We start from the raw sequence: 16,218 nt of genomic DNA on the forward strand, positions 1-16,218 counted from the left end.
CAAAGGTATGATAGTCAAATTTGACAGAGGGACTGGCTACTCTCACTAACTTTTTGGTTTTTGTTTTTAAGGCAAAGTTACACAGAGAGAGGGAGAGGCATAGACGGTGAGAGAGACCGACAGAACTTCCATACTTTGGTTACTACCCAAATGGCCACAACACATAGGACTGGGCCAGGGCAAAGCCAGGAGCCAGGAGTTTCATCAGGTCTCCTGTGTGGGTGGCAGGAGTGCAAGCACTTGGGCCTCTTCCATTGCTATCCCAGGTCATCACAGGGAGCTGGATCAGAAGTGGAGCAGCCAGACACAGATAAACATTTGGGATGCCAGGATCGCAGGCAGTGGCCTTACCCACTACACCACAACGCTGGCCCCTCCTCTCCCTGCCACACTCAGGGACACAGTAAGTTTGTTGAGGCACCTCCTGCTCCTTCCAGTGTGGCAGTGAGAGCTATCAGAAAACAAACATACAGCAGCACCCTCCTGAGGACCCAGGTCTTCCATGCTGAACCTTGGGGCATTTCACTTGCGCAGCTTCCTAAGCAGCCGAGCTCCTGTCTCAGGGCAAAGAAAACAGTAGACAAGAAAAAACACCCGTGTCCAAAACAAAATACCTGGAAAAATGGTGATGGGATGATCTCCCTCCCCACCCACTCTGCGTGTGTGTGTGTGTGTGTGTGTGTGTGTTTCTGTCTGTCTGTCTGTCTGTCTCTGCCTTTCAAGCACAAAATTGTAGTCAAAATTTTTGTATGGGTAAAGGACTTGAGTAAACATTTGTTCAAAGAAAAAACACAATGGACAGCAAACATGCTGGTGTCCCCCTCTCTCTTCATGATGTTTTGGTTCTTTTATTTGAAAGGCAGAGGCAGTGAGAGATAGGAGAGGACAGATGGAGAGAGATCTTCATCAGCTGGATCAGTCCCCGAGTACCCACAGAGCTGGGCATGGCATAGAAGCCCACAAGGCCCGCCGTGTTTACAGCAAGGGTGGCAGGGACCCACGTGTGTGAACCATCCCTTCCTTGGTAGCCCATCCTCGGGAAGCAGGATTGGAAACAAGCAGCTAGGACTTGAACCCCAGGCACTCCAATATGGGACGTGGGCATCGGCAGCATCGGAATAGTTTGTCAGTCACCAGCCCCATTCATTTACAGAAGCACTCCACACTGATGATTCATACATGTAACTCTGGAAGACAGGAGCAGAATGCCCTTTGCCTATTGTAAATTTTTGGTGGTCCAGCATTTACAGGTTTATGTCCAATTCTACCTAATACCTCAAGGGCCCTGTCTCCTGGACGCTGGTAGTCCAGCAAACATGTCAACAAAAATGTAGCCACTTTCCTATTGATGGTGGCTCACTATTTACCCCTCACTCTCTTGGATGATGGACCAACCTCCAGAGGTTCAAGATAAAGACACTGATGTGGTCCCTCAAGAACATTCATTCGCCCCACTGATTTCACAAGTACACTTCTTCCCCTGGCCTCTGCCTCTCTCCACCAGAACAATCTCCAGCCTCCACAATCAGATGCCTCTTCGACCTGCAAATGCCTGCAGAGAACTCCATTCTTGGCTCCTTTAGTATGATGAGAATGGCTGTTTTTTTTATTTTTATTTTATTTTATTTTATTTTTTTGACAGGCAGAGTGGACAGTGAGCGAAAGATACAGAGAGAAAGGTCTTCCTTTGCCATTGGTTCACCCTCCATTGGCCTCCGAGGCCGGCGAGGGACAGCCGGCGCACCGCGCTGATCCAAAGGCAGGAGCCAGGTGCTTCTCCTGGTCTCCCATGGGGTGCAGGGCCCAAGGACTTGGGCCATCCTCCACTGCACTCCCTGGCCACAGCAGAGAGCTGGCCTGGAAGAGGGGCTACCGGGACAGAATCCGGCGCCCCAACCGGGACTAGAACCCGGTGTGCCGGCGCCGCAAGGCGGAGGATTAGCCTAGTGAGCCGCGGCGCCGGCCGAATGGCTTGTTTTTTTAGAATCTTGATGCTGACTGGGTCTTCCACTTCCCACTCCATGTGTTCTGCCTAGGGTGACTTCTCCAACACCTGTTTGGTCAGTAGTTCTGTCCAGAAAGTCACTTCCTTGTCTTTCAGCTTCTGGGCTGCATGTGTGATGGCACCAATCTTCAGATACCCTTCCTTCTGGTCATATCCTGGCCAATGGGGCAGCCCCTCCCCATTGGGGTTCCTGGGAACAGAAAAAAATAGAAATTTCTTTAAGCTGCTCTGCAGTGCTAAAACCCCTCTGAGGCATTCAGGGGGCCCCTCACTCTCACATCTGCGAGACATGAGGAGCTCACCATCGTTGAATGCCTAACGTTTTGGAGTTATTCCCTTGTAACAGAGTCAGGAATCTGATCACCCAAACCTTAGACACTACCCCTCTCAATAGGTATGAGCTTCCAACCCTCCCACCCTGCTCCATCTTGGTCACCAGCCTCACCCTTTCCGAGCAAAGTTGGCCCAGAATTTCATCACCATTTGGCTGAGCTGGGTCTCCTCTTCTGAAGCACCCCCTGGGGACATCAAAGACAAGTCTTTGCTATTGAACATGTAGTCCATGAGCCAGCAGCATCCACACCACTTGGGAGCTTGTTAAAAATATACTCTTAGCCCTTATTCCACACCTAGTGAGCAAATACCTGTATTTTAGCAAGATCTTCATTTATAGGTCTGAACTTTGAGAATCACTGTCTGAGCACTCATCAATGAGCATGTAGCCAAACTATCTCCTTCAGTGTTCTGTGCCCACCTGCCCAACTTACCCCCAGGGTGGCAATGTCATACCCTAGTGTTTCTTCCTCAGCAAAAGAGTGGGGAAACTTCTGTCTGCCCAGTGCCATTTGGATATTTTTAACATCATTTGTGGACAGCACAATTATCAACTTGGAAGCTAGCCTGCTAGAGATTTATCGAATTCCTAGTTCTTCCTGTGGTTGCTTGGCAGAGCCAGACCTAATGATTTCCTCAGATTATAGAGCACACAGGCTGGTCGTTCCCCACCCCTGTTCTCCAGCAACTCATCCTTATGGGTTGCTCCTTCTTGGGGCTTTTGTCCCAGTCAATGTGGATATTGTATAAAGTGTATATATCTTACCCACTCATGTTTTCACAGTCTGAAAAATGGCAGAGTTGCAACCACCCTAAATAATCTCCCTATTGGGTGATGCCCAAGGACCTTGTGTACCACAAGCAGCTGTATGGTAGGTTGCAGGTGATGGACAATTGCTGAGAGTTAAGATATGAAAGGCATCTGTAAAAACCTTTCTTTGAGATATTTTATGATTAAATATATTCTAGATGAACATATGAACTTGAGATAGAAGTAGATAGATCCTAGGTAGACAGATGCCAGGTATATTAGATGCTAGATAGACAGATGCCAGTTAGATGATTAGATGACAGGTATGTAGATGATATGTAGTTAGAAAGAAGCTCAGAGATAGTAAAGCTGATTGAGGTCAGACTGGAATTTGGGCCAGATATTGGGAGAATGAATGAATGGATGAATGGATGGATAATACACAGAAATAAAGACCAACGAATACACATTGGACAGAATGCAAAATTAACCCCAGTTCTCACCATCTCTCACTCACACTCACATTCTGATACTCTTGGGAGTTGGAAGTCAAGTGGACGTGTTTTCACTGTGCAGCAGGGACCCACAGGAGAGCCACCTCCTGTCATATTGGTGTGGCAGCAGGATTCTGAGGGTGAGGATGGCTTCTTCATGTTAGACCAGGGAAGACGGAGAGACTTGCCCAAGGCCCCAAACCAAGCCTGGGACCCAGCTTTCCTAACTCCATACTCATAGCGAGCAAAGAGCTGTTACCTTTTAAAAAGGGAAACCCAAAGACAGAGTAAACCTCATCGCCATGGTCTGCTATCACTGTCTTGGGCTTCATGTCCGATGAGAAGCTGGGGCGGTACTGAAACTCATACATGTAGGTGGGGGCTCCGGCATCTGGAAGACACAGTTCATGTTGGCAGACACACACCTGGATGGTATCCAGGTCTCTAGCTTTCAGGAAACTTTGGATTATAAACAGTGCAGCCACATCAAAGTGTGGCCCTACAGTAAGTCCTTGGTTATTAGCATAGTACAGAAACTGAAGGTCAGGGAAACACTTGGACTGCCCAGCTGGTTGAGCAGAAACTGGGATTTGAACCCGAATTCATTGAATGAATGAATATTGAAAGAATGAATGTTGAGATCCTGGTTTTATCCTTTAAATAAATATCATTAAAGGGACACTGTGTGAGTTCTCATAAACCCCTCTCACTCAGGATGAATACATAAACCTGAAACTCTACATTCATCCAGGTTACGCCGGGTGTGTTTCATTGATAAACTGGTGTTCATGCATTTTGAGAATATCTACAACCTCACTGGTGCCTTCTCTGGGGCTGCCGCTGAGACTTTTCAGTATTTTTCTCATGCATTCAGAAAGGAGTGAAGCAATGCTCACTGCTGATCTGAACACTAAGATCTGTAAATGCAGATCTAGGCAGAGGGGAACAACCTGTCTCCTGTACCTCAGGAGCCACAGACTGGACTCTTCCTACTTCTGTCACCTCACAGAGTGGCAGAAAAGAGAAGGGGCCAGAGAAGCTGCACTGTCTCTCTCCTGACCCCTCTCCTCTTATTCTCTGCTTCCCTCTCTTACCACCCAATCCCTCTGTCCACATCCACAGAAGTCAGTTGCCCTGTTTGGATCATCAGAGCTGCCAATTCCTGCTCCAGAAACATCTCATGGACCACCCAAGCTGAGGAGCTCAGAGCTCTGCGTTGCTCATGCTGCCCACACAGGAGAGCCCCTAGGAGAGAAGGATCAGCCTCATTCAGGCTGGTGGGGAAATTTTATGTTCCCCCCTGGGGACATTAATGAACTCAGAAATGTGACAACAGAAAAGAACAGACTCATTTATAATTCCACCGTGCAGAGAACACCACCTGGATGTTTTAGTACATATTCCTATTATGTATGTACAAGGGGATAGTGGTGTATATGTTATTTTGTAACATACTCTAACCATGTCTTCCTATCAGTAAATATTCGAGCACAAGTGGGTGAGATAATAACAACAGGTATAAATCAACATGAAGATGTGGAATAAGTTTACAGTCACCCCCTCAGCCTCCACCACTGTGCCCCAGTTAGCAAGAACTGCTGTATGGAACAAGTGATCTTTCCAAGGAACAACCACCTTGGTACACAGCTGGTTGCTAACCTTGCCTCTACCATTTAATGATTTCAGAAAGGACTCAGAACCTAAGAATAAAGAAAGATCTTTTGTGAATGTGAGAATTTATTTTAGACAGAATGCTGCCCAAAAATTTTATTTGTATTTTTTTTGCCTAAAATATTAAATTTATAAAATCCCTTCAATCCTAAAACAACCCTTAAGTGGATCATAGGGCACAAATTTCGTCATACCAATCTGGAGCTAGAGAAGCAGAGACAAGGATTGAACTAGTAATCAAATATCTGCAAATTAACATGTAAAGCAGTGTGCTTTATTTTTATTTTTAATCTAAGTATCCCAAGTGAGAAATTCAGTTAAGGAATTATATTCATAATCTGTATAGCAATTTTGCAATGTGTATCAACTGCCTTGAAATGTTCTTAGGTTCTAATCAAGTAACTTCTCTTCTGAAAACCATTAAGCAATGTTAAGAAAATTACTAGAGATGTGGTTAAAGATTTATGTACACAAAGTGAGAGTAATGTTATTTGTAGCATCAGACTATAAGCAGACTCTGAGCAATCAGTCCAAATATCCACGAGGGTAGGACTGGTGAAAATTAATGTACCCAGTCCATGGAATAATGGATGTTTTTAAAGGTTTATTTATTTGAAAGGCAGAGATTCAGAGAGAGAAAGACAGATGAGATAGAGATAGATGCAGAGATAGATGAGAGAGAGAAAGAGAGAGAGAGAAGAGAGAGAGACAGGCACTTCTAGCTGCTGGTTCATTTCCCAAAAGGTCACAATAACCAGGCTGAGACAGAATAAAGCCAGGAGCCAGGAACTCCATCTGGATCTGCCATGTAGGTGACAGGGCCCAGCACTTGGGAAATCATCCACTGCTCTCCCAGGCACATTGGCAGGAAGTTAGGTCAAAAACAGAGAAGCGGGGACAGGAACTGGCACTCTGATGGGGATGCCAGCACCACAGGCATTGGTTTAATTCACTGAGCTACAATGACTGCCCCAATGGATGTTCTTTTTTTTTTTTTTTTTTTTTTATTTTTGACAGGCAGAGTGGACAGTGAGAGAGAGAGACAGAGAGAAAGGTCTTCCTTTGCCGTTGGTTCACCCTCCAATGGCCGCCACGGCCAGCGTGCTGCGGCCGGCGCACCGCGCTGATCCGATGGCAGGAGCCAGGAGCCAGGTGCTTTTCCTGGTCTCCCATGGGGTGCAGGGCCCAAGCACCTGGGCCATCCTCCACTGCACTCCCTGGCCACAGCAGAGGGCTGGCTTGGAAGAGGGACAACCGGGACAGAATCCGGCGCCCCGACCGTGACTAGAACCCGGTGTGCCGGCGCCGCTAGGCGGAGGATTAGCCTAGTGAGCCGCGGCGCCGGCCCCAATGGATGTTCTTAATGGGCTTTAAGAAATATCCTTAATATACTATCTCTAAACAAACACATAATATAAAATTTATTTTTAAACTATATGTGAGGTATGAACATTTATTAGCTGGAAATATAGACAAAAAGTAGATTGTGGATGCCTCAGTGAACATTATGAGCGACATGCAGCTTCTTCTTTATTTCCTATATTTTCAAAGCTTCTGCAATTGTAATGTATTAATTTTCTTTGAGAAAAGTTCTTTTTATCAAAAACAGTGAGACAAATGCCAAAGAGTGGTGGAAGCCTGCGTTCTGGAAACCACAGAGCAAACCAGGCCACAGACACTGGCTCCTCCCCATCCTGGCACCACCCTCAGTGCCCCTCCTCTGGGCCTTCCTGGTCCTGGAGAAACTCTGGGTCCCAGGATTGGCCCCCACTCCTCCCCTGTTCCCGTTAACTTTAGCAAACTAGGTTTCAGCCAGCTGTGATGGGTCAACTTGACTAGATTATGGAATCCCTAAGAACTGGCAATGCCTTCTCTCTGCATTGTCTGGGAGGACATTTCCAAACGAAATTGGCATGGGAGCCAGTGGACTAAGAAGTAGAAGACTGACTGCCAACGTGGGCAGGAGGGGTTCACCCAGCTGGGACAAGCGATGTGCTTTCTCTCCTGGAGCAGGGACACTCTCTCCTGTCCTTGGGCCTCAAGACCCCGGGTTCTCTGCCATTTGAATTCAGAGATACAGCAGGGGTCCCCAGGGTTTCAATGTTTCAGTCTCAGACTTGGAGCTGTGAATTGGTTTCCTTGGCTGTGAGGCCTCCATGCTGGGACTGAGCCATGCCATGGTGATCCCAGGGTCTCCAGCTTGCAGAATCTTATCCTGGGAATTCAATCCTGTGAGTCAATGCTCCTGTTAGGGTTTGGTGTTGTGGCTCATCAGATTAAGCCACCGCCAGCAACATCGGCATCCCATGTGTGCGCTGGTTTAAGTCCCAGCAGATCCACTTCTGATCCAGCTCCCTGCTAATGCTTTGGGAAAGCAGTGGAAGGTGGTCCAAATGCTTGGGCCTCCAAGCATCCACGTGGGAGACTGATATGGAGTTCCTGATTCTTGGCTCCTGGCTTTGGCCTGGCTCAGTTCTGCCTTGGAGTCATTTGGAGAGTGAACCAGCAGATGGAAAATTAGAAGCCACTAGGGTCAGTGTCTCTCCCCTATCCAACCCCTGGGACTCACCTCTGTGGTAACGAGCTACAATCACAGATGGAACACCAAATAGTACATCTGCAACCAATTCCAGGAACTTGTCTAACTTTCGGGCATTGCATTTCGTCTCTCCCAAATACTTCTCAGTGGCTACAGCAGTCAGTTCCATAGAGATGTTCTGAAATGGACCAAGAAAGTGACCACCTTCCCCTGGTGAGTAAGGAGGTTGCCCCAGCTGGTGAGGAATACCTGAGTCAGTGGCAAACCTCTTGAACCCTCTGCAACTCCCCCCGGGGTGGTAAAGTGGGAGAAGCAGAAAAATGGGGCAAAACCCCAGATCCAGTCTTTCTCATGCCATTTAATTAGTCTGTGATTTGGGGCAACCTCCTACCATTTGTTGGGTCCCCACCAATTCTTATAATTCCCTAGACTCTTACAACAACGGGATAGGACTTCCACAAGAGTTCTGTGGCTGTCTTCTGGTCCAGCTTGCCTTCAGAGAGTGGATAGCCCATCATCTGTTAAAGGGAGGGGTTAAGTGTTTGTGAATCATCAGAAATTAACAGGAAAAATCACACTGACTAACCAACTAAGCCAATGCAGATGGAAGATCCTCTTTGTCAGACCTTGATGGATGTGTGACTTTGATGAATTGGACAGAACCAAGGAATCAAATACCTTATGTATCCAGAAACTCATGGAGTACAGAGGATTGAAAATGCCCAGCAGAAGCTAGTGAGACCTTTGCTATATAAATATGTACTTGTATATTTATCCAGCAAGAATCCCCAGAATGAGCAGCCAGTCACAGAGGGAAAGTGGAGGAGAAGCCAGTATTGATGTTGAGGGCTCTTGGACAGAGGGCACAGACCATACCTCCACCTATCTCAGATGATGAGAAAACCCCAAATCCTACTGTTATGGCTTCAGTCCTTTGGGCATCCTTCTGAAATGAGAACTCATGGCACACAATGGCTCTGTCCAAACCTCTACACTCAGAGACTTGACCCAACTTCAGCTTTAAGAAGCTAAAGGCCAGCCAGCCGGCGCCGCGGCTCACTAGGCTAATCCTCCGCCTAGCAGCGCCGGCACACCGGGTTCTAGTCCCGGTTGGGGCGCCGGATTCTGTCCCGGTGCCCCTCTTCCAGGCCAGCTCTCTGCTGTGGCCAGGGAGTGCAGTGGAGGATGGCCCAGGTGCTTGGGCCCTGCACCCCATGGGAGACCAGGAAAAGCACCTGGCTCCTGGCTCCTGCCATCGGATCAGCGCGGTGCGCCGGCCGCAGCACGCTGGCCGTGGCGGCCATTGGAGGGTGAACCAACGGCAAAGGAAGACCTTTCTCTCTGTCTCTCTCTCTCACTGTCCACTCTGCCTGTTAAAAAAAAAAAAAAAGAAGAAGAAGAAGCTAAAGGCCATGGTCCTAGGATAAACTTAGCCTCCCGTAACATGCCTGCCCGAGAAAACTCAGTGCTGCCAGGAGAATCTATTGTTTTCTCCAGCCAAACCCAGTAATAGGAGATATGCCCCTGCACCCTCTCTTACTGTACTTACTTTATAAAGTTTACCATTGTAAACCCTTTGTCTGACCTATGAGATGTACATCTACTACCCAAACTGTTTCCTGCAGGAATTGAGAGCGGATTCTCATTTAATTTTTTGAAAACTCTTGGAAGTGGGAACACTCATGGAGATAACTGCTCATGTTCTTCACAGTGTTTGTGAAAGGATGAAGGCCTAACTCAATGGGGTCCTCGATTCACCGTATCCCAGTGCTTTCTGTCTTCCATGTAAGAGAAACTTGTTTCTCCTGAAGATATTCATAAACACACAAATTCAGATGGTCTAACCACATGGACTACCCCCTCAGTACTCACTATCGTGGCCTTCCCTTTGCACACCCCTGCTTTGGAAAACCTCCAGCTTTTTGGTTCTAGAATTGGAGTTCAGCTCATGCCTCATCTTTTCCCAATTGCAATTGTAGCACTCAATCAAACCAGTCCAGCTTCAACTAGGGTCCAACTCTGCTTATCATTGGCCCAAAAGCCACTCATCACCTCTAGAAGTCAATTTAAACTCAAGAAGAAGCAACTTTCTCTGAGTCTTTCCACTGAGGTGACCAAGAGGGAACACATGTGCCGTTTCATGGGTACACATGTGTAGCAGCCCATGTGAGAAACCTCTGGGCCACAGGCTTTCCTCTGCTAGACTCCAAGAGTTCCTTTGCATTTCTAGGCATTCTTGGTTTTTCTGGGTGAAAAGTCATATCTCTTCTAGGGCTTCCGAGCCTTGCTGTTTCAGATCTTTAATGAAAAATGATAAGAGTGCTGGTGAGAAGTGTTTCTAGGGCTAAACCACCCAGTGTGACTATCGAGCCATCCCAGAGAAAGCTTCTATGGCAATGTCAACTCCTGCCAACAGCAACAGCTGCCGTGGACTCAAATGGACCCGGAGAAGGAAGAGCTCTTGGGAACAGAGATTGGAGAGTGGATGGGCAGGTCTGTCTAAAAGATCTGCACATTCTCACCGTTGGAATAAACCAGCCAAACTCTTGCTTGTTGATTCCCACGATGTAGGGGACCCTGTTGAATCTCTTCTCTGCCAGAATCTCCTCGGGTGCCTTGGGCAGCAGCACCCCATCAACCACAGTGGTCAGGAACGGGTAGCTCTAGGGCAGAAAGGGCATTATGTCTGTGGAGCCCTTCCCCACGTAACACCCACACTGTCCACTCTGCTATCTGAGGGCAAGGCTAGCAGCATAGACCTATGTGGCTATGGACAGTGTTCTTGAAAGCTTAGAGTTGTAAGTAAAGGGGGGCTAATCTGTATGGCCCCAGGAGGCAGAACTTAGACCATGGTGAGCAGGGTAAAGTAACAGGGGTGGTGGTGGGGTGCAAACCTTCACCAAACTTTGTATATACAAGATGAACATTCTTTAAATTATGTGGGACCAGAAGAGTTCTTGATTTGGCATTTTTTTTATTTTGGAATATTTTCACATACATAAATAATGAAATATCTTGGAGAAGGAACACAAAATTCACTTAGGTTTTATGCACACTTCATCCACATAGCCCTAGTTAATTTTATAGAATTTTAATATGAGCTCAGATGTGGAATTTTTCACTTGTTGACATCAGGTCAGTGTTCAAAGTTTTCACATTTTGAACATTTTAGATTTTGTATTAGGGATTGGGGTGCTCAACCTGCCCGGTATAATATATGAACAGAGCCATATAAACTTACATCAATTTGAAGTCTACCTATCTCCCTTCTTAGCTATCACTGATTCTCATTATCTCCGGTAGTTCTGCTCCACAGCAGTGCTAGGGACACTGCAGCAGTGAACTCTGAGCCATTGCTCCCAGGGAAAATCCAGCCTTAGGTTACTGAGAGCCTCGTCTCACATCTTATGTATGGGCCTAACTTTAAAGACTGTATTTAACGGAGACTTCTGATAGAGTTTCCAGCACCAGGCAGCAAGGACTTACCACTTCCAGGACTGGGCAATGTGCTTGCGCATTTCTTTGGTGTTCGGTCTCACAATGATACTGCCCACTAGGCTTCTACATGTTCCCCACCATCTCATGAATCCATAACTTTGGCTGTTTTCTCATCCTTTACAAACAGGAGATGCTTCAGCAGTTTCCAGAAAGGCCTCATATGCATGTTGAGGTTCCTTTTCCTTTTTTGGATGCCTTGCACTGTCGGCCCCCTGACACTGCACTCACAGCTGACACGCTGTGACTCAGGCCTGAATCCTGGGTACGTAAGGCATGCATTTTCGCTATGAGGTGCATCACTGCCTTCCTAAGCTTCGGAACACCAGATAGCACTTCAGCACTTCAGTACAACACTTAGGAGCCACGCTAAACAGGGAAATCATTTTAAAAAACTTGGATCAAAGGATGCAGAAACTTGGCATTGCATAGATCACAGAGAAGACACTCAGCATGGAAGGTAAAGGAAGATAGAACATCACCTCATGTGACCTCAGAAGGGAACGGCACATCACGTGGCTCAAACGTCCGCCCTGCTCAAGCCTGTGACTTCCGCATTGCTACAAGTGTCTCTTTCAGGACAACAAATACATCTGAACAAGTAATTCACAAGTACAGAATCCATAGTGAACGAGGGCCAACTGTATTTTCTCTGTTTAACCAGGAGCTCCTACTGATAGATGGCTTGTTTTCAGGAAGTCCAAGCTCCGCATCAGCCAAGGTGCCTATCCTGAGACTTGATTCCCTATCCGAGAGCATACGATGAGTACGAATCAGAGATGGACTCGTAGGGATCATTCTTAATTTTAGGTTTTCCCCTTGAAGAACATTATTTCCTGGGTCATAGATTGAATACGGCCTCAATCAAATGTCACCATCTGTGCAGTTGGTTCTGAGTAGTGTCTGTGGCTCATATTTACTTGTAAGAGTGTGGTTGTTAATAACATGAATTTTGGAGTCAGACTATCTAGCTATGAAGCTTGGTTTTGTTACTCACTAGCTCCTCCTTTGGAAAAGTAACTTTATCTGGTTGTGCCTCAGTTTTCTCATCTATGGGATGGGTAACTGCTATGGTTTAGATGCAGTTTGGAAGGCGGCGCTGCGGCTCACTAGGCTAATCCTCCGCCTTGTGGCGCCGGCACACCAGGTTCTAGTCCCGGTTGGGGCGCCGGATTCTGTCCCGGTTGCCCCTCTTCCAGGCAAGCTCCCTGCTGTGGCCAGGGAGTGCAGTGGAGGATGGCCCAAGTACTTGGGCCCTGCACCCCATGGGAGACCAGGATAAGCACCTGGCTCCTGCCATCAGATCAGCGCAGTGCGCCGGCCACAGCGCACCGGCCGCGGCCATTGGAGGGTGAACCAACGGCAAAGGAAGACCTTTCTCTCTGTCTCTCTCTCTCTCTCACTGTCCACTCTGCCTGTCAAAAAAAAAAAAAAATAAGATGCAGTTTGGAGTGCATCCTCCAAGGATCCATGTGGTGGAGTCTTGACCCTTAGTGAGGTGGTGTTGGGAGGTGGTGATTCTTTTAGAGGTGGGGCCTAGCAGGAGGTTCTTAGGTGCTGAATTTGGAAGGGATCTAGATGGTTCTCATTGGACCCCGAGTTAGTCATCTCTAGAGGGAGCTGTTAGAACAGCAAGGCCCAGTCAGAGTTGCTCTCTGGCTTCCTGTCAACAGTGTGATCCCTTGTTCCTGAACGTGCTCTTGCCATTGTGGTGCCACCCTCAGGTCTCCCCAGAGCTGAGCTAATGACAGCACCATGACCTTAAATGCCCAACACTGAGAGCTAAAAACCTGCTTTTCTTCATTACGTTACCAGCTCTAGGAATTTCCTTACAGTAACAAAAACAGACTAATACAGTTGTGGGGGAGATTAAATGACTAAACACGTGTAAACGTTCAGCATAGCTCCCAGAAAGGACTGAGTAAGGGTTAGATGTCACTCATTAGCAGTGTTAGGACAGATGCCCCACACAGACACCATCCCTAATTCCCACATCTCCAGCTCCAAGGTTCATCAGCACATTTCCATACCTACGTACCATATGGAAGTGGACAATTCCAGTGTTTGGGACCCTTTGTTTTCCTGTACTTATATCTGTACTGCAAAGAGCAATGAATAATGAGTCCATTCTGGCTGCCCACAGAAGTCCTGGAAAGAGAACTAGATCCAGGAGGACATGTAAAAATCCTAATCTAATCTGGCTGACAGTAGAGAACGGTATCTGGAGGCAACTCCTGCTGCCTTAGAAAGGCTGTGCAGGCCTTAAAGGACAGCCATGGGAGCTGACAAGAGACGCACTTCTCTGGAGGGCAGACACAGTGCAGGTCACATGGAACAGGTGCTTCTCATGCGTAGTGAGCTCTGAGGAATGATGGGCATTAACAGATGAAGAAAGAGGTGGAACTTTCCAAGTCACTGGAAGTGACGTGAGCAAAGGGCAGAGGTGTCACTGTGCAAGTGTGGTCCCAGAAACTCCAAAGAACCTTGGGCTTGAAGGTTAAACATGGGACAGGGACAAGAGAGAGTCGGAGAGTGGAGTGTGTTTTCTGCTCTATGGCTGGCACCCAGCAGACACTCAGACATGCTGGGAAGGACTAATGTAATGGAGGCAAGAAAGGGCAGGCTTTTAAGAAAGGAGTGACAGGCTCTCACCTGTGTTCAATGAGCAACTCTGGCACCACATGGGGCACAGGAGAAGGAAGGGAACGCAGTAAAAGTCTGGGAGGAAGACAGTGAGGGCTGACTGTAGCAGCACCAGTGGGGGAAGAGTGACCTCAGCAACAGGGAGAACCACAGTAATGGCTACTGTCCACTCAGTGCTTGCAGTGGCTGCCCTGACTGGGCCACTGACATAGCCTTGCTTAGATTGGAGAAGTCGGGGCACCTCTCTCTCTCTCTCTCACTCTCTCTCTCTCTCTCTCTCTCACCTTATGTTCTGTCCATTAGCAAACCCCAGCAGCAATTCATTCAAAAATGCCTAGACTCCAACAACTGCTCTCCAATCAAGGCTACAGCCTGGTCTGAGCCAACAGCACTGTGCCTGGCTAAGTGCAGCACAGGGGCCTCCCAATGGTCTCCGCATCTGCTCTGTTCACTCCCCATGGTCAGTTTCCACAGAGTAGGCAGAAAGAACCTTGGAAATTCTAAGATCATCCACTCCTGGCTGAAAACCCCTACAGACTTCCCATCTGGCTCTATGTAGAAATCCAAATCCTTTAAATGACCGCCTCCTACCTTGCTCCTCCCATGACCTCTTTAACCTCAAGTCTGTCGTCTCCACTAATTACTCCAATTCCTAGCATCTTGGCTTTGTGCCACAGGGCCTTTGCACTTGCTCCTCCCTCTGCCTGGAATAGTCTTCCTCCAGTTTTCCTGGCTTCTCCCCTTCCCCTACAGCTTGACTCAAATGTGACCTTCTCAGTCATTCATTCCTTGACTCTATGGATTAAATCCAAACCACTGGCAAGCTCTGTCCCACTTCCACTTTCTTCTCCTCCTTAATGCTGGCCATTATCAAACACACCACATATTTTATTTGTGTTTCTCTTGTACTCTCCCTGCTGGAACGGACATCTCCAAGAATCTTACCTGTTTTTTTTGCTATTTTCCCAACTTCTAAATCAGATCCTGGTACATAGTAAGTGCCTGATTAACCTTCGCTGGATGAGTGAATGAATTTCGGTTAATCCTTGCAAGTCTTTTTAAGGGAAGTGCTCTGATCTCTAGGGAGGTATCAGGGAAATCAGCATTGTAAGAAAGATGTAAGGTGCTGCACAGCTGACATCACCAGAGCCTGGAAATCAACTGGGACGAGGGACAAGATGGAAAGGATACTCATGCAATTTCCTAGGCGCTGGGAGGAGCATGGGGTCCTCAGGACTGATTTTCTACTCTCTCCCTGCACAGCTCATCAACCGTGTGCCTCCTGACCTGTCATCCTCAACAAGAACTCCTGAAGAAACCACTTATCCAGTTCTCTGCCTCCTCACAGTGGGAGGCTCCAGCTCAGCCTCCTCCCACAGGGACTTCTTAGGAAAGATAAACAAGAGACTGAGTCCTCAGGATGTACAGTTTCTGCCTGGGAGCCAGCAGGCAAGGGGTGAATTCCAGTCTTGCTTCTGGTCATCCTGGCTGTTACCCAGGCAAGTCATCTCTTGAGTTACCCATCTCTGAACCTCAGCAAGGTGCTCACACGGAGTGATAATGATTCCACAGTAGGGAAGCTTTCATTCAAGTCAATTGGAGCTTGAAGGTGTTTAGACTTGAAACTTATGATAAAGAAATCAAAGATCCTTACCTGTCTGGGGTCTCCAAGTAAATCGAGAGTGAAAAACTTCTGTGAAGACAAAGGCGTGTGGTAGAGAGGCTGGAGAGGATGTGGTGAGAGAGTTTCCTGGGGGAACCTGATCATGTGGGCTGGACAGTTGAGAGTCAGGCGCTTCGCAGTGCCCCTCAGGCTGGTTGGCAGGATGTGAGTCTCCACTGGGCATGAGCAAAGGTCGAGGGGAAGGACAAGGGAGGGGCAGGCACCAGCAAGTGAAAGACAGTCCCTGGGAACAAGCACGGGGACACTGGGGCTCTGGAGAGGTCATCTGCTGTTTGTGTCTCCCGTCCTCTATAAGCTTGGTCCTCTTGTGCCACATGTAGAACAATGAAAATAGATGCATCTTTCTAGACATTAGAATTAATTGTAGTCCCCTCGTTGGAGCTGACGGAGCTGATGAGCCAGAATCTATGTCCTACATTACATTAGACACCACCCATAGTCATACAGGCAGAGCCCAGAGCTGCGGGCCTGCCCTGGGGGCTCAGGAGTACTCTCAGTTGCTCAGGACCCCAGTTTTCTTCTGAGCTCCTGGCCAGACCTTCCTGCACTAAGAACCAGTTCCCATTGGCTCTGGACTCTGTGTTCTCTGGGTATTTGTCTTCC

At 47.7% G+C, this 16,218-nt stretch overlaps 1 protein-coding gene across 1 annotated transcript in view; it reads right to left on the minus strand.

Annotated features, from left to right (window-relative positions):
- Nucleotides 1–1,637: 1,637 nt before the first annotated feature.
- The window catches only part of LOC100355283 (liver carboxylesterase 1), a gene marked incomplete at its 5' end in the record, with an annotated part of 32,822 nt that continues 18,241 nt past the window's right edge, over nt 1,638–16,218 (minus strand). The window contains 6 exons of the mRNA XM_089319087.1: nt 1,638–2,195; nt 2,451–2,523; nt 3,843–3,974; nt 7,824–7,971; nt 8,231–8,311; nt 10,316–10,456. Of these exons, the coding sequence (XP_089175213.1) occupies nt 2,033–2,195; nt 2,451–2,523; nt 3,843–3,974; nt 7,824–7,971; nt 8,231–8,311; nt 10,316–10,456 (738 nt within the window). The remainder of the gene's footprint in view (nt 2,196–2,450; nt 2,524–3,842; nt 3,975–7,823; nt 7,972–8,230; nt 8,312–10,315; nt 10,457–16,218) is intronic.

Source organism: Oryctolagus cuniculus, chromosome 18 (assembly GCF_051225735.1).
Source record: "Oryctolagus cuniculus isolate XC-2025 breed Fujian yellow rabbit chromosome 18, ASM5122573v1, whole genome shotgun sequence".
Lineage (NCBI taxonomy): Eukaryota > Metazoa > Chordata > Mammalia > Lagomorpha > Leporidae > Oryctolagus > Oryctolagus cuniculus.